The sequence below is a fragment of the Lepidothrix coronata genome, unplaced genomic scaffold, assembly GCF_001604755.1.
Source record: "Lepidothrix coronata isolate B3197 unplaced genomic scaffold, Lepidothrix_coronata-1.0 Scaffold176, whole genome shotgun sequence".
NCBI lineage: Eukaryota > Metazoa > Chordata > Aves > Passeriformes > Pipridae > Lepidothrix > Lepidothrix coronata.
The window spans coordinates 370,715-389,743 of record NW_016690356.1 but is presented as its reverse complement, the minus strand read 5'-3'; the positions used below and the strand labels follow the sequence as shown (position 1 = coordinate 389,743).

The 19,029-nt window shown below is 42.0% G+C and overlaps 1 protein-coding gene across 3 annotated transcripts in view; it reads left to right on the top strand.

Annotated features, from left to right (window-relative positions):
- Positions 1-19,029, top strand: part of MAP2K5 (mitogen-activated protein kinase kinase 5) — a 126,008-nt gene that overhangs the window by 94,819 nt on the left and 12,160 nt on the right. For all 3 annotated transcript variants that reach the window (XM_017830326.1, XM_017830325.1, XM_017830327.1), the window contains 2 exons: positions 9,759-9,820; positions 12,123-12,168. In XM_017830326.1, the coding sequence (XP_017685815.1) occupies positions 9,759-9,820; positions 12,123-12,168 (108 nt within the window). The remainder of the gene's footprint in view (positions 1-9,758; positions 9,821-12,122; positions 12,169-19,029) is intronic.

Genomic DNA, 19,029 nt, shown 5'->3' with positions numbered 1-19,029 from the left:
TGCCCCATCCCTGGAAGTCTCCAAGGCCAAGTTGGAGGAGCTTGGAGCAACCTGGGGCAGTGGAAGGTGTCCCTGCCCATGGCAGGGGTGGAACTGGATGAGCTTTAAGGTCCCTTCCAACCTGAAGCATCCTGGATGCTGTGATTTGTCAATGTCTGAACTAGTTAAGAGGTTGTTTCTCTACTCCTTAGGTATCTTTAACTTTCCTCAAACTCTGTAAGATGGCATCCTATGGAATGAAAACTGTCCATGGAAGTTTTTAGATGTTCTTCATAGTGAGATTTTTGGAGCTGGTTTGAAACTCTTGGTAAAATATATGAGACGTGGTGGGTCACTTTGGCAGCTTAAAAATCCTGTTTGTTCATTTTCCAGGACCCAAATTTACTTCCAGCAATTCTGCAGGATGAATAAGGGATTTGAGAAGCAGGAGAATTGAACAAAAAAAACCTCAGGCACGGGGGTTCTTCTCAAATCCCAGCAAACTGTGCCTGATGTTTGTTGTTGTTAAATGGTGTTATCGGGCTGTTAATGACATCGGTTCTGGGATTATTTTTTAATGGCAGAATTAGTGTTGGAGCTTGGTGTGAATAGGGAACACGCCTGCCAGAACCTTTATTTTTTAACATGTGGTGACTTATAGTGAGATCTGATCCAGCTACAAATAAGACACGCTCATTTAAGCAAGTCCTAATTGGAGCAGCATCTCCCACCATGACAAGATTCCTGCTCCTGGTCCAAAGACGAGGATGCACTTGTTGGTAATGGAGTTCATCCTGCCACAGCCAGCAATAAAGGCAGGCTGCTGTTATTTGAGAGCTGAGAGTCATTTAATATTCCAGCACTCAACTGAGTTTGTCTCCAACTCCAGGAAAAGCTGTCTGGGAAGCGCTGAGCAGCGCAGATGATTCCCACTGGGAAGGACGCGCGTCGCTTGCTGCGCGTGCAGCCTTTCCAGAACGCTCCTGCGTGGAGGGGAGTGGAGTCAGGCTGGAAGCTGGAGCTGCTGCCTGGCTTGGAAGATGTCCTAGATGTTGAACTATCTTTCATGGTCATGCAGCCAGAGAATTTGCCATGAAACAGGATTGTGCTTCCCAAGCACGAGGTGCAGTTTTAGAAAATGTTGAAAAGTTTTTGTCTCGGAATCTGTTCCAGATGATCATTTGGAAATGCAAACCACAGAGCCCCAGGAGCAGCTGGGGGGGCTCAGCCTGGAGAAAAGGAGGCTCAGGGGGGACCTTCTCACTCTCTAAAACAACCTGACAGGAGGGGGGAGCCCGGGGGGGTCGGGCTCTGCTCCCGGGAAACAAGGGACAGGACAAGGGGAAACAGCCTCAAGCTGTGCCTGGGGAGGGTCAGGTTGGACATCAGGAAGAATTTCTTCCCAGGAAAGGTGATTAGACATTGGAAGGGGCTGCCCAGGGCAGTGGTGGAGTCCCCATCCTTGGAGGTGTTGGAAAAACATGTGGATGGGCACTTGAGAACAAGGTTTAGTGGTGAGTTGGCAGTTGGAGTTGATGATCTTGAAGGTCCTTGCCATTCATTTTGGTTTCAAAGCTGCCATGGTTTGTCTCACTGCAGTGGTGATTTAACTGTTGCTTTTGGTCTGTTTGCTTTTAATTGTGTTGAATTAAGGAGAAAAAGGACTCAGTTTTTGTCTGTCAGTTTTAGGTAAGTTATTTGAATGTTTGGACAACATTCTCAGGGCCAGGAGTGGGATTGTTGGGGTGTCCTATGCAGGGCCAGGAGTGGGACCCTGATCCTGAGTCCCTTCCAACTCAGGATATTCCATGATTGTATTATTCCAATTACATTAGAAGCTCGGGGAGGAAAGGCTTCCAAGAGCAAATCCCGTTTCTTACAAATAGGAGGCAGCATTGCAAAACCTGCCTGTTTTAACGAGTCAGGCAGAAATTGAGAAGGAAAATTAATTAGTTGTCCTCACAAATCCTTACCCTGATAGCTTCATGAGTAAGTAGAGAGAAGCTTTCCATGAGTTTCTTGAGCATTTCTGTTAAGTGCCCCCACAGAGATACTCGGTCTCACAAGACTGCAGTTTAATCTAGCTCAAGGACTTTCCAAACTCCACAAATCAAAGACCTCTTTTTTTTTTCTTTTTTTTTGTCTCTTTTTAAGTCCTTACTCTAGAAACGTTCAGCAGCTTCAGTTAAGGCTGGTGGGGTGTTAATGCCGAGCTGTGAAGCATTTCAGTGGCAATGTATTTTCCAGTTTTCCTCTGGAAAAAAATTAACTTGATACATGTAATTTGTAGAGTTGTTTCTAGTGGGTTTTTTTACACGGTTAAATATATCCCTCCATTTATTGCTATGGCACAGCCTTAAAAAATCACAGGATGTTCAGCTTGATCAAATAACACGATGAGTGTTTCCTCTGGAGTCCTGAATTCCTTAACCTTCCACATCAGTGCTGCATTTTGCTCTTGCTATAAATGAAGTAAAAAACTCCAAAGGCTCAGAGTGAAGCGAGATCTGATTTTTTTTTCTTTAGGAGTTTTGCAGGTGTTGATTTAAATGCATGAAACCTGAAAATTTGTGGAGTTGTGAAGATTTCCATAGGATATACACACATATCTGTGTGTTTATGTGTGTGTTCCCAAACCCACCATAATTTGTCCTGTGTTAAGTTGGTTTAGGGTATAGTTTTATGGAGACAGAAACTGTGACCTTACCAGTGTATGAGATTCAGAGACTTATATAGGAACAAGGTAAAACCACAGGTAGGAATTGCTGAATAATTACCTTTAGACCAACCTGAGCAAGAACCTTCCCAAGAGGGCAAGCTCATTTAATGGTTCCTAAAACTCAATCTTGTGGATGTCAATGGTCATGCTTGATTATTTGCAGCAGTGTTTTATGAAAAAGCAATAAAAATGCATCGGGAGGGTACGGAGGAAGGAAGGGAACAACAAATGGGTTTAGTTTTTTCCCGGGGTCCCCTCGGTGTGCGCAGGTAGAGGCCGCGTTTCACGCTGCGGTGCCTCAGCTATTTGAGATGTGTTTGAGATGTGTATCTACCCAAACACTGCCGTGCTCTGCTGCCTTATGATCGACCAGAGACCGGCAAGGAGAGGCAGAAATTCCTGCATTTGTTTGAGAGAAAAAGCAATTACAGTTCCAGCTAAAGGATTAACCTGTTTTCCCCGCTTATTGCCGGGCCCTTCCGAGAGCCCCAACAACAGGCAAGGGGGAGAAAATGCCTCCTCCTATGCTCTGGATTGTTCCTGATCTTAATTACACTCCTCCACTTCTTCCCTTCCCTCTTCTGGGCTCTCAAAAATAGCCCCCAAGTAGCAAAATCTGCAGGAGTAACAACCAAATAGCCCCAAGTACCCACTGACTTATTTAACCGGGAGCGTCCGCGCGTGTTCCCGACCAACGGAGTTACTGGTATTTCCAGGAACTTTGGGAGCAGGGAGCACTGCTGAGAGAATAGCTGGTCCTCACGTGATTTGGGGTGTTAAAGGTAGGCTGAGTGTTTTGGTGGATAAAACACTGGCCTTTCGACCTTGGTTCCCATCCAGCTGGAGATCCGGAAATAAATGAGTTTTCCTGCTGCCACTCGGATCCCGGCGGACAAAACTTCACACCGAAATGCCCCCGCGTATCGTTTGTCACATTTGGCACCTGCTACTAAGAAAAGAGCAAGAAGTGACCTGGTGCTGAGGTGTAATCATCCCTCACCTTCCTGCTGGGGGCGGGAGCAGGATGGGGACAGACCCAGAAACGCTTTCAAGTCGGGGCCTCTGAGCCACCTCCAGCCACCGCCGGCTTCTGCCAACTTGTTATTTGTTGGAAATCACCTGCCATTAGGGTTGTGCAAAGCTTTGAAGTAGATTGGCTAGAAAGTCAGAAATGGATTTTTTTTGTTGTTGTTTTATATATATATATATATTTTCTAGGAATGCTGTGGAAGAAAGTTGTCCTTGTAGGAGTAAATCTGAAGTCAGAAATGGATTTTATATATATTTATTTATTTATTTATTTATATAAAATATATATTTTATATATTTATATATATAATATGTATTTATATTTTTATATGTTTATATATATATATATATATAAAGTCCTGAAGAGTTTCCTACTGTGAATAAATCTAAAGTCAGAAATGGATTATATATATATATATATATATATAACATCCTGGAAAGTTGTCCTAGTAGGAGTAAATCTAAAGTCAGAAAAAGATTATAGATAGATAGATAGATAGGTAGATAGATAAACAGACAGACAAAATCTTTTTTTAGGAATGCTGTGGAAGAAAGTTGTCCTTGTAGGAGTAAATCCGAAGTCAGAAATGGATTTTATTTGTATATATAGATATCTTTTTTAGGAATGCTGTGGAAGAAAGTTGTCCTTCTGGAGTAAATCTAAAGTCAGAAATGGGGTTTTTATATATATATAGATATATATAGATATATCTATATATCTAAAATCAGGAAAGTTGTCCTAGTAGGAGTAAATCTGAACTCAGAAATAGATTTTAGATAGATAGATAGATAGATAGATAGATAGATAGATAGATAAAATCCTTTTTTTAGGAATGCTGTGGAAGAAAGTTGTCCTTGTAGGATCAAATCTGAACGTGTCCAATCATAGATAGATAGATAGATAAAATCCTTTTTTTAGGAATGCTGTGGAAGAAAGTTGTCCTTGTAGGATCAAATCTGAACGTGTCCAATCCTGTCATTTGCTGGTCTCGTAACCACATTTGTTACCTGTAATTGCACTTGGCAGCATTTCTGGTGCACCTAAAACTTGTCGGTCTAAAATGAGAAATCACTGTTCGGCCACAAAGTAAAATACAGCTCCTACAGAAAAGTAAATATATTTTTTGAAAGCTTGAGCAGAAGAGAAACCGGAGTGCATAAAAATTCTTTAATCCTGGAGATTTTGTGGGCTGAAGTGCTAAGCCAGAAATGCTTTGTGAGGCACAGACATTATTTATTAAATAGTGCCATTTCAGCATCAGTGGAGGAGTTGCAGAATAGGAGTATGTGCCCAGAGGAGCCGATAATTCCAAAGGCAGGGAATGCTGGGGAGGCCCAGAGGAGAGAGGAGCTGGAGTTTGGTTTGCTGGGTTCTGGTAACTTCCCTCCTGTGGCCCTGGAGCCACAGGACCATGGCAGCTCCTTCTGCACGAGCGCTGCAGAACAGCAGGAGCCGTGGGGAGTGGGGAAATTTAACCCTTCCCAGACAGGGAGCCAGCACAGGAGAGGGAATAAAACCTGTTTGCACCCAGACCCGCTGGGAATTCCAAGCTTTGGTGCCCCACAGAGTTCCTCCAGGGATGTGTTGGTGACTCTCATCCGTCGTCCCGTGGGTTTGCTCTCCCTGAGCTGAGCAGAGATGCTGGAAATAAATCGCGTCCAGCAAACCCACAAAGATGGATAAGGCACCTTCCTCCTTTTTTCTGCCCAGTTTGGAGGTTTCCTTGAAGGAGGAGGGAGGAGGAACGTGGGTTTTTAGCTGGGGGCTTTGCCGTGTCCGCCCTGAAGTTTTTAGGGAGAAAGCTGAATTTGATGATTTTCCTGCTAATAGGGAGGTTCTGGGCTTTCTCCTTCAGAAAGGATGTGAGAAATCTCAGCCTTCCAGTTGTCTTGAGAAAATATTTCGCTCTCAAGAAATTATATGTTGGGGGTAAGACCCCTGAAGGTGTGTAAGGCCTGGGATCTTCAGGTATATATTGGCAGACCCCCAAATTTCGTTGACATGAGAATGTTTTCAAACAAAATCAGCAGCTCCCAGCTGTATCTGTTGTATCTGCTCCTTGAGTTTATCCATGTAAACCTTCAAACTGGACAGAAAAAAAGGGGGAAGTTGCCTTATCTGTGTTTATTTGTGTGTTTGCTGGACATTATTTATCTCCTGAGCTTCGGTAGCATCTCTGCCTCTGCTCTGCTTGGGCAGAGCAAACAGAGCAGGAGACCTTTCAAATAGTAGGTTTGAGGAGTAGGTGAGGATAGTGCTTGGATGTGTAATTCAAGCTCTTATTGCAAAGCTTCCAAAGGATTGGTTGGCTTCTGGACACACTGTTAGGTGGCTCACTCTTCCTTTGTTCAGGAAAAAAAACAAGATACAGATCCTAATGTTATTGCTGCCTTCAGAAGAGAGGGATTTGGGAGGGATTGCTCGGTGTTCTCATTCTCAGGTCTTCATTTAGATAATGTGGCTTCCCCTGACTCCATGGAAGTCAATAAGGTTTATCCCAGAGCCTTGGCACTCTATAAATTAAATATTAGGGGCAGTGTTTGAAGTTTAAAGCCCTCCCTCCTCCTGCTGGCTCAGATTTTCTGCCGCTGTGCTTTTTCCTTTCTGCCTGAGCACCTTGCTGACAAGTGCTAATAACAAAATGCCAAGAGAGGGTCCAGTTGGAGTTACCACACATTAAACATTCTGAACTTGTCCTTTTGCTCATAGATTGTGCATAATTAATAATTAAACGGTTTCAGTTGTAATGGGTTGACCTCCTTGAACTGTTCATTACTCACAAGGCAAAGGCATCACTCAAACTTTTTTCCTCTTGCCCTTCCCCGGTCTCGCTCTGTGTGCACAGTTGGGCTGGTTTGGAGAAAGCAGAGGCTGATCTTGTCTTCTCCTGCAGCAGATCCCAGTTATGGAAATGTTGCTTGGATGCTTAGGGAAGCTTGGGAATAATGGTACATTGACCCTTACAACTCTTTGTGTCTTTACTACCATTTTAGCACCATCCCCAGTATCGAGGTCTTCATGATACTGGTCAAAAGATAGAGCAGTTACTGAGAATGGAAGAACCATTTCCCAGTTAAAATTGAGTACCTCTGTTCTTCTCTCCCTTAAAATCTTGGGGTTTTACTTTCTTTCCCTCTTCAGTGTGATTTCATGGGGCAGGTGGGGAAAACAAGACAGGTCATGAGGTCATAAGGAATGTCATGAGCTGGACATTCCCTGTGGTTACATCAAATGTGACTGTATTGCTTGGTGGAGAAATGTAGCTTTGCTTTATTTCCTTATATTCCCATCTCTTTGAGTGTCAGACAACATCTGGGGAACCTCAGGATACAATACAGGATGTGTTTGCAGATCCTGATACTTGAGCAACCTGGTCTAGTGGGAGGTGTCCTCGAGATCCAGCCTTGACCTCCTTGAACCTCCCAAAAGGCTTTCAAATTGAGTGTACCCACTCTAAAATCCTTGGGATTAAAGCATCTTGTTTCCATACCGAGATCCAGTGGGTGTTCATGTCCACCCTTCCACCCACAGTCTCTTCCTGAGCTCCCGAGAGCAAACCAACCGAGGCACGGCCGTGGCCAACAGGGCTCCAGGAGCCCAGCATGGGGTGGAAATACCTGCACTGAACAGAAAAAATGTGCCCCCAAAAAAGGAGAAAAACAAGATTTATCATTTACTTTCATCCAGGTGAAATTTTGTCAGGCAGGAGCCCCTTGTCTCTGCCTGTGCTGCAGGACAGGAGCTGTGTGGTCCAGGGTTTTGTGCTGACGTTGGAGCTGCTTCTCCCCTTTGCCTGCATGAGCCCATAGGGTTTGGATAACCAAAGCAGGATGCTGGTGGCTTCAGAGCAGCTCAGCAGCTTCTCCTCCCCTCTCATAATGAGGTTTCACTCGATTATGGGTCTGTCATCTCCTGTGAATGCAGAAATTATCACCTCCCAAATGAGTGTGAAGTGCCGGCTGCCCATCCCGATCCCCAGCACGGCCCAGCCGAGCTGGCAGCCCTGTCACGGGCATGTTTGCCTTGGAACCAGCTCCTCACTTGCATTTTACTTAAAATAACCAGCAGGGATGGATTGCTGGGCAGAGCCAGTTCCCCAGGGAACGGCCTCCCATGGGCTGTGATATGTGCCCGGAGTATTTCCCACCTCTCCCGCTTTGGGTCCATCCCGGTGGATTCAGGTGGGAGCCCAGGAAGGCTGAGCTGGGCAGGAGAAAGGGATGTGGTGGGGAGAGGCAAAGCCTGCTGGGCTCCACATGAGCAAGGCTGGCAATTTCTGTATTAATCTGGATAATTTAGTTCTTTGAAGTGGAGAAAGTTTAATTGCGCTGCTGATTTCCTCGTGTTGCTTCCACTCTCCAGCACAAACCCTCCTCTTATTGCTGTCATTTATAAGTTTGGAAACAATAACCTCTCCTTCACCCTGTCTGAGTTCAAAGAGAATTTGGGCATGTTCTATCAAACAGCTCCCTGTATTTAATAGAAGTCTTTGAAAATTGTAAAGCAATTTTGGCTTCTCCTTTTCCTCCTCAGTTACTTTTGATTGAATTGTATTTTCCAGCAGTTTCCAATTGTTCGAATTGGAAACAAAGCCTTAATAAGAGTTCTAGTTAATTTTCTGTCTTGTAATTACCGATCTCATTTTTCTGATAATTGGCCACAGCAATTATATGTATATTTACTAATCACATAGGAGGCTCTGCAGTCGTGTCTATCTGCCACCATTGATAATGGCACACACATTGCAGAGGTGCTTTTATCATCTTCTTTTTTCCACTACATCAAAGCTATTTCCTCGCCTTCCCCATAATGAATACATGCATGCATTTGACACAGTTGTGTGCTAGAGAAATTGTTTGGCTCCCACCAAATGCTGCACGCTCCGAGTTTCTTGCCTGCAGCGCTGGAAGGTTGTATGTAATGATATATTGCTCATCCAAATGGCCAAAGCACTCCAAAGCACAGTGAGATTAAAATAAGTCATTCCTTTGTTAATTTAAATAGGTGCATGTATCATACTTTGCAGGGTACTTTGTGGAGGGATGTCAGGGAGGAAAAAAGACGCCGAAAGGTATTTTTAATAGCAAATGAGAATAGATGAGAATGGAGTCATTTGCAGCTGCGTGTTTTATGTGGCTCTCTTGTTCCAACTGTAGGTCTAATGAGATGACACTGTTAAAGTACTCTGCAGTGTAATTTCATTACATCCTGAGCTGTTACACTATAAACACAGTGGAGCTCTCTGTCATTCTTGGAAAAACTCCTAAATTCGTAAAGCCCTTCTTTGCAAATGGTGCTGTTGTTTGTTCCCTGTTTGGAAGCTTTTTTTTTTTTTTTTCCCCTCTCTCTTATGCTCTTAATTCTCTCTTTTTTTTTTTTTTTNTTTTTTTTTTTCTCTTTCCTGAATACTGGCTGGTTGTTTTCTACCGCTAGCCTGGTAAATTTTTTTTTGCTTTTAAAAATTCTTTTGCCTTTTCAATCCTGCCCAGACAGCATATGAGGACAGGCTCTAAAATGAATAAGTGTAAATAAACATGAGTGTAAATAAATAGCGAATGCAGGGAAAGAAACAAAGGTCAACACAAGAATAATTTCACAGCTCTTTGTTAATTACAAGACCATTTGTGTGTTACTTAAATAATCATTAATTTCTCATTTACACTTTCCCTACCTTCCTTTTTACCCTGTGGCTATCATTGTCCTTTTTTCACCTCCCCTCAGTGTCTTTCCACATGTTTTTACCCATTGTGTAATACTCATTAGTTGAAATTCAGTGTTTTATAACACGTTTCTCCGAAGAATTTGTACCTTCCTCCCTCAAATTCTCGGTGTGAAACGGGGGCTTCGCGGTTACTATTCCTCGGGGTGGGGGTTTTTTGTGGGTTTGTGTTTTGTGGTGGTTTTTTTTTTTGGTTTGTTGTCGCTGTTTTATCGCTCTCCTAAAAAAAAAAAAACAACCAACACAGAAAACCAACAAAAATTCTCTTTTTTTGCCTCGTGCCTGCGCTCCTTGTGCCGCTGCAATCCCAGGAATCGCCGGTCCTTCCAGCCGGGGAGTTCTCGGAGCCATTTGTACACTTCATCACTCAATGGTGAGCTCAGTTTGCAAACATGCCATGCCCTGGATGTAAATGATACATGTCATTAACTCCACAGCTCCCCGAGACCTTATGGCTTTCCTTGCATCCTTTCCCAGAGAACAGGGACTTGGGGGCCTTGGGCAGATGGGGCAGCAAAGCTGAGCAAACTGTTTAAATTATGTAAACGTTATTTACACAAAGGGTCGTAAAAGTACTTACAAGGGGGTTATTTTTTTATTTTTTTTTATTTTTTTTTTTTAATCCCTGTTTTAATAAACCCTGCCCTGAACGTGGGGGCTGAGACTCCCAAGAATTCATCGAGGGGAGGGGGAAGACTCAGCAAAAACTCGTGTATAATATCATCAGTCAGTGCTTTTAGAAATATTTCTTGTAAAATTGCCTCGATATTTAAGAAGGCAAGAGGCCTTGATGAATTCATTGGCTTCTCAGTAAGTAATTTTTACTGAGAGTCGTGGTTTAAAACACACCACTGGGTATATTTTCTGTCCTTAAAACTGAATAGTTCATTGAAAACCTTTTAAATTAAAGGAGAATTGGGGAGAGGAGGAGGTTGTAGAATACAGAATACGGTTCTTGAGTGACTAGAGGATACAAATCCTGAGGGTAAGACATCCAAAAGAAGCAAAGTGAAGGGAAAAAAATCCCTTTTTAGCCTTTACACTGCCCTGAAAAGAAAATAAATAAAGGGCAGGCATTTATGTACAGCAGAGAAATAAGCTTGAATTTTGGAAAAATAGGATGTGTTTGAGGGAGAAGGGTCTTTTCTGTGACTGTGCACAGCCAGGGCTGGATGCTCAGCTGTGCTAAATGAGATGGAGCCATCCCGGTGTGTGGGAGAGGGAATCCTGCTCCAGGGATGTGTCCTGCTCCAGGGATGTGTCCTGCTCCAGGGATGTGTCCTCCTCCAAGCCCCACACAGAGCTATGGGTTGGGCTCTGCACATTTGGGGTTTTCTACCATATTTTGGGGCCGCTGCAGCGAGAGTGACCCGATAACTCTGAATTTTGACTGGATAATACAGGAGAAAGCACCTCTCAGGCCTGTAACAAATCCAGGCACAGAAAGCAGTCTGATGATCGGTTAATTAAAGGAACTAAATAATTAAAGTTTGTGTAAGAGAGGCCTCAGTTTTCAATAGTTTCAGCTTACAGAGGCCGGGGCCGTTCGGAGGGTTCTGCAGCACAACCGCTGCGTGTGGAGCTCCACGTTGGGATCCTCCCCCCCAAAAAATTGATGACAGGCCTTTTAAAAAAAAAAAAAAAAATTGAGGCAGAGGGAGGGATAACCTGTGTTAAAATTTCCACAGATGTCAACCTGAAGCATAACTGATGGTGGTTAATAGCCTTGTTTCCCCCGGGGACGCAGCTACTTTGGACTGTCAGATTAAACTGCTACCTCAGACAGCTTGTGGTACTTGATTATTTGAGGGGCTTGTAGTTATTTGGAAGGTAAATTGTGTCCTTAATATCTCCAATTTACAGCACAAATCACCCAGTATTTTCTATGTGATGTTATATTAGCTGTGCTTTGCAGTGGGAGGAATTACTGCTTACAAAAAGCAAATAATATGAAAGTGTATATTATTTAAGCAATCAGTTGCTAATAACCATGAGGGATGTCAAGTGAGCAGCATCCCAGACTTTATGCCAGTTATGCCATAAACCCTGGCTGCTTGGATTCAATCCAATTAGTCAGTAGGCAGCTCCTGATGGTCACCTCTGTGCCACGTTATTGTGTTCCTCCATGCAGCTCAGCACAGCCTTCAGGAGCTAATTGCACCTGTTGCATGGAAAACTAGGACTGTTTGGATGAGAAACATGATCTTATAAACAGGTTAATGCTGGGTAATGAACTATCACCCTGCAGGGTGATGGAAATAAATGGGAAAAAATGAAGGTAGAAACCCCAGGGTGTTGTTGTTTGCTCCCGAAGCTGTTCAGTGGTGGAGTTGAGTCTCCCACCTGTTTGGATAATTCTTTGTGTCATAATCCCCAGAAAAATGGGAATCAGCTCTCCCTGTGCCTTCTGAGCTGACTGGATTTCAGTGATCTCTGTATTTATACACTTTTCATGGTTACAAACATCCTCCATCCCACAAGGGAAGGCTGGGAGGGAGGGAAAAATCCGTATATATTTTGGCCAGCCTTCCATCAGCACCTGATAACATTAAAAAATACCTTGAATACCTTATCACTCTGTGATAAAAGAGATATAAAAGATAACTCAATATTTAAACATGTAGAATAAATGAGGAGTTGCTTTTATTTTATATTTATTGTGTTGTATGACACAGCATGAAGAAGCAGCCAAAGGAAAGACCAGCACCTGAAGATTTAATGGTAAGTGAAAACTCAATTTTCACTTCAATCTGTGAATACTTTTTATTCATTTGTATAGAAGTGTGTCCATTTTTTCCCTGCATTTTTCAGTATGTACAGATTTAAATCTAAACTCTTTCTGGCTTGTGCAGCAGTTCCATATTTACAGAGGGCACCCAAACCAAAGGTGGAATTTTGATTCCACTGAAGCTGTTGGGTATTTTGCTGTTCACTTGTGATTTGGGGAGCTCACAGAGAACTTTCACAGCCAGTATCGAGTTTCAATCAAAACCATTTTGATGCTTAATACCCTTTTTTTTCCCTCAGTTTGTATGTCCAGGGATTAGAGCTTAATGTAGGTCACTCTTTGTCAGCACTTGCCATCTTAACCTTTCAAAATGTGAAGACTGAAAACAGAGGATATAGTCAAAATAGTGTTATTTTAATTAAATGCAGGAGTTGCTGTTTTCACTTAGATTCATGGAAAATGAAATTATATTGGCTGCAGAAGATTGAGTTAATATTTGGCTGTGCTCTGTCCATGGGAGGGTTCTCAGTGTTGGAATCTGAGCTCAGAGACCACTTTTTTTTCTGCTGGTAATTGTCATTTTTTCAGGGAGGCAATAACAGGCTACCTGCTCTCAAGCTGGTCCCTTGTGGCTGTGCATTTAGTGCTGTTTTGACTGTTTTTAAGCAGCTAGAAAAACACCACATCAAGCAATTACTACAAATATTTACAGCAATTTATATTGTAGCTAAGAGTCATAATCCCCTCTGACTCACATCGAATATCTTTGATTTTTAAATGTCATTACTTTTCTTCATGTGCTGCCTCCTGTAACTTGGAGCCTTATGGAAAATCATCATATTTTCTGGGGATGAAGTATCTAGGAATAATTTTAGCACAGGAATAATTTGAATGTAGGAGTAGTTCTAATGGATTTTAACAAGATAAAGACACTTGTGCATCCTCTCATTTCGTGCTTCCACGCTGGGAGCTGCAAGTAGAATAAACAAGTGTTTCTGTTGCAGCTATTCTCTAGTTAAAGGCTAATCTCTGAAGATGCCCTGGGGCAGGTATCTCACAATCCTAGTCTCAGCTGAGATCCTGGTTAGGAAAGTATTTAACTGTGAATCTAATTTTAAGGATATTAACTTCACCAGATCCACATTTGCAGTCAGGTACCTGCTTAAAACACCTCAGTAAAATGAGGCTTCAGGTTACTCAGAGCCCCTCCACTTTGGGGTGGTGTCTCCTACCAAGGGCTGATTTTTGTCTTTTTTTTTTTTTTATTAACTTTTGATGGTTGGGAAAATTCTTGCAGTTAGTCACATCTGAGAAAACTTGGAGCAGGTTCTGGAGACGTAGACACATTTACCTCGTGCACTATTCTGCCATGGCTGGGTGGCTCAGCTATTAAAACAATGGAATGGGGGTTCATAAAAACCTCTATCTGTTTGTAAATGCACGTTTGGGTGATGCAATAGGCCTGCCACTTATAAATAAAACATCTGCAGATCCACAGACCCCCATAAGTATATATGTATGTTTGGAAGCAATAACACCACTCCAGGGTGTAGAGCCATAAAAACGAGGCCAAAGGGTGAGTGCCTGCAGTACCAGGGAAGTGCACAGATTTATCTTTACAACTACATGCCCTGGAGTGTGCTAGTCCCCCTTTTAAGGAGGTGTTTTGTAAAATAATTTCGAAATTCCAGCAGCTCTAGAAGGGGGAAAAAAAAAAAAGAAAATAATAAAAATAAGCGTTTCTACTTTTTAAACAAAATCTTTTGTTTGATGCATTTTCCCCCCCTTCGTTCTGCTTGCTATTCAGTGATAAAGGAACTTGTAACAACAAGTAGTAAAATAGGAGGGAAAGTGCTGGTGAAATAAAGCAGTGACCCAGTCCTTGCCTGCAAGACCCTCATCACTGCCCTAAATTCCCTTCTCCATCTTCATGGGCTCCCAGCATCCTGTGCTTTCCATACCACTCTCACTGTTAGCTCAGGACTTGCTCACCAGTCAAACCATTTATGTTCTTGCCCTTCCTCAGTCTTTTTTTATTTATAAAACTCACATGCATATGTACATTAGCATGTTATGTCTGTAACACACAGGTAAACACAGTATATCTGTACATACATGGGTGTGTATAAATTAATTTATATGCATCCACTTAAATTTAAAATGTAATAATTTACGTATTGATTAATAATCAGGGCCACATAATTAATAAACAGGGCCAGAAGAAAAGCTGTTAAATATCACAAAATCATTTCGTTTGGAAAAGACCTCCCAAGACTGACCCATCACCCCCTTATCACCCAGACCAGAGCAGTGAGTGCCACATCCAGTCATTCCTTGAACACAAATATCCTCTGAATTCTAGAATTTCTCACCACAGGATCGTTCTAATTTCTTGTCATCCATCTCTGAAGCCTCCATGTGGTTCTGGTGGATGGATGCAGTGAACAGAGTGATGTAAATACTGGGGGATATATGGAGGGGGTAGAGTGATGCAGATACTGTCAGTGAAATCCTGGATCTTCAAGGTCAGCTTATCACTGACTTAAATTAGGGTAGGATTCCCCCTTGTTCATTGAATTTTGGGTTTGTTTTTTTTTTATTTAAAAGCAGTGTACAGCAAGGATAAAAGATATAACCCATAATCATCGTGAGCTCCAACCAAAGCTGCCTCCCCTACAGACTCCAACCATCCTGGAAGTCACTATTTTGTGACCAGTTTGGTATAATTAAAGACTGAAAGCAAAACGAAGGGAGCAGAACATCAATCTTTTTCTGCTCTCCTGATAGTCAGGGAATTGTTAAATGCATTTTTGAAGAGCTGCCTGACAATACCTGGAGTGCCAGAGTGGCAACTCCACCGGAGCCACGGGGTGACACAGGGATGGATTTACCCTCTCTGGCATAGACGTCCTTTTCTTACAAAAGTCATGATTTTGTCAGAAAATAGGGCCAAAGCTGAGCCTGTGTGAAATTCCTGCATAAAGGAATCCATGTGCACCAGGATGAACACCAGGTTTCCATAAGAGCTGGCCCAGATTGGGTTCTTGTATTGATTTATTTTACTATTTATTTATTCACTCGCTGGCCTTTCTTCCATGCACTCATCCCCAAAACAAGATATTATGGAGTTTTCTCTGTTTATACATAATCAACTAATTGTTTCAAAGTATTTCAAATTAACAGACTTGTTCCACAGGAGTGAAAAAAAAAATAATTCAGCAAGTAATGAGAGATTTGTCCATCCAGGGAAAGGAACAGTCTTTAGAATTTACCAGTGGTTGTTCTAATCCTACTCTAAACTTATTCTAACGTGCTGCTCTTTTATCCCCAGTTTGTTCCCTCTTTAGAGAAGGGCATAGAGTCAATTAAATTGAATATATTCCTCTATTAGCACAGGGAAGGCTGCACAACATCTTTGCATGTTCCTCTCTCTTCTCTCCCTCTCCCCTTCCAAGATGAAAATCTCAACAATTCTTCTGTGTAAAGATATTTTTTTCACCGTGAGCTTCCATTTTTTTTTTGTAAAACATGGAGTTTTCTGGCATCCCAGACCTGGCTTGCAGAGAAATGTGTATATTTAGCAGTGGAGATGTGGCAGCCTGGGTGAGGTTTAAACTCCAGGCTGGCATCCAGGGGCTGGGCTGGCTCAGGAGCTGGGATGTGACTTTATTTATGGTATTTTCCCGAAGCTTTCCATTCTAAGCTCTATTTAATGGAATCTATGCATAGTAAGTAATCAGGTCAGAGAGAAGCAACATCCCCTGTTTGAGATCAATCGCTGGCTAATACTTTATCTAGGCCACTTTATTATCTCATGCTGATTCCATTCCCATTCTCCTCCTCCTTTGTAGCGTGCACTTCAGCTGTGGTAAAAGTACGGATCACATACATATTAAAAACATATACCCATTCTATCTGTATGTAAATGTGGGAGGCACAGCTGGATATTGCAGGAGTTTGATTTACTAATAGTTATTATCTGTTCTAGCTGTTCAGAGGCAAAGAGAGTTGCAGAAAACAAGCTAGCGCAGAAATTGCCTTTATGATATCACTGCCCTGCTTTGGTAATTGTTTAAAATCTCTTCTTTAGCTGGAAGCTTGGCCTTTTCCTTGGCAGATTGGACATGATTTTCAGAATTGGGGAAGTCTCTTGGTGAGGTTGGTTTTTTTTGTTGTTGTTGTCAGTGCAGCATTGAACTCTATCGTGCTGCATCTGGCTATTTAAAAGACAAGAAATTGTATTTGAAGTACCAAAAGTCAGGGATGTGGCACTTATTCCATTCTGCTTTCCCAGTCTTTAGGATGCTGCTTGGATTTCTCAAGGAAAGATTGGGCTGAGAAAGGCAAAGCTGTAGGCCAAGGGTGCAGTCACCTCCTGCACTTGATTACTTTTGCACAGATCTAATAATTTTTGTTCAAGTCTCCGAATTTTAAACACAACTATGAGCTTTTCTCCTTTTTTTTTTAAATTCAAATTACTGGTGCTTTTTATGTCGGTGTTGTGTTCATTTAGAAGGTTGTGTTATAAATTGTACATCATCTGTGTCAAAACCTGCTGGAAAACCTTTTTTAAGTGTTATTATTTTAATGCCTAATGCAATTTTGATATTTCCCATTTCTGTGCATCCAGAAATCCCTCTCTCCATTCCAGGAATGGCTTTAGACCAGGCACCCTGATCTTATTAGCTGTAATGGGAGCTTTTTCACATAAATAGTTTGTATATTTAAATGTGTTAAGATACGTATCAAGATGTTACAGGTTCTCAAAAATGGGTTCTGCCTCTCTGTTCCTCCATCACAAACAAGTGCAGGAAATTAAAAAAGTAGCTGTATTTTAAGTTGCTATATTTTAAGTAGGTATATTTTAATTAGTTGTGTTCTAGAGGGTCTGGGCAGTAGCACTTCTCACCAGGTAGGGACCATAAAATGGTCCATGTTTGGACCTGTGATGAATAGCTCTGTTTGCAAACATTTAAGGCTTTCCTTTGTCACAGCGATCCCAGTTATTCATTCCATGACAAGGAGAAATTCTGACAGACACCAAACACATGCCAGATGTGAAGGAGAGGGCTCTCTCACGATTTCCCAAGGCAAAAAGTACAGAGCCAAGTTTTAGCTGCTGTAAATATAGAATCATTTAGGTTGGAAAAGGCTTTTGAGATCATTTTGAGATCATTGAGTTCAACCATTAAATATATATGATAAATATTAAACTGTGTCTTCGGTCTATCAATTCAGACATACAGTGGACAAGGAGTTCTGGATCAAATTCTGGATTCTTTGGAGGCAATATCAAAATTTATATTGACTTCACTGATGCAAGGATTTCACACCAGGGCTCAGGATGCTCCTGTCACTGTGTGTTCATTATTTTCCTTGCTCAAGGGACCTTAAGAGGAAAATATATGAATTCTTTCAGGTGGCAGCGTTGCTCGAGCTGTTCCCCACTGAGCTGAAATTGGGAAAGGTGTGTCAGGGATATTTCCCCCTTTATCTTTCAAAAAAAAAGGGGTTAAAAAACCATCTCTATCCTTAGGGGTATGAGTTCTTTGTCACTTGAGAAATCAGCTCTTGAAATGGAGAGATACATCCTATCAGTGTCACTAAATCCAGCAATTACAGAAGACTAAGATGGTGACAAGGTTAAGTGGGAGTGGTGGGGTTTGAAGGTGTTGTCTCCTTTCCCTGCCTTCTGCACACCCCCTGCTCGTGGGATGACCAAATTTTTACAGCAAACATGAACAGCTGACTTTCCAACGTGCCCTAAAGCTGCACGGTGTTCTGGCACTTCCCAGTGAAATGTGGAAAGGAATAACTTGGGTTGGCTCAAAGAAGTGTCGAAAATCTGAGGAAATTGGACAAAAACAAACTGGCAACAGCTTAGAGTGATACAGTTAATATTTTTGGTTGCTCGAGTCTCCTGGGCTTTGCAGTTTAATTTGAGCAAATGTTTCATTTGGCACTTCTGGTGGTTCCGTAGTTCTCCAGGCACAGGGACAAATATTTACATCTCACTCATTTTGGTAGCAGAATTGCAAATCTTTCAATTACTTGTGTTGAGAAGTTGTGCCTTTGCCTTGTTGATGTTTTTATGTCAGCTGTCTTCCCTACATATTTATTTAAAAATATGTATATAAATAAATCCTTTAACAGTTCCAAAGTAAGAGCCATATCTTTAATTCCCAGCATATTGTCCTTTCTATTCACTCCAAATTCATCAAAGAATTTGCTCTAAGAGGCAACTGTTGAAATCTAGGTAGGATTTGTATAATGAAATTGGTATTTTAAATGTATTCAGACCCTCTGCATAGATTAAAAAGGCTGGTGCTTGTGCAGTACCAGCTACTTGTGGGTCTCTAGTCCGATTAGCACCTCAGGACACTCCTGCAGTATTAAATAAGAGTAATAATTGCCTATGAATAAGCGGAGTATAAAGCAGGAGATAGAGATATGGCTTCTTAGTGACCTGTGTGCATTATGCCTCAAATCCCTTAATCAGATTTGTGCCGCTTGATTCCTCCATCCGCAGAAATTCAGCTGGAGGATCAGGGCCTAGAGTAGTAAAAAATCAATTAATACGACTTTCTAATTTGTGCGGTTGACAAAAAGAAAACCCCGCATATAAATAGGGGACATTTTTCTCCTTGAGAGGGCCGCGCTGGAAGATTTTTTTTAATTGGATTTTCATTGTGATTGACAGTGTTTGATTATGACAGTAACTTTATTTGGCCGGACTGTTGGAGCCCCCTCATTCAGGGTGGATTTTTTTTTTTTTTTGCTTCCCATCAAAGCTCCTTTTTCTCCCTGGAATTCCCTCCGGAGCCTCGGTGCCTGTGAAAGAGCCTTTTAGCACC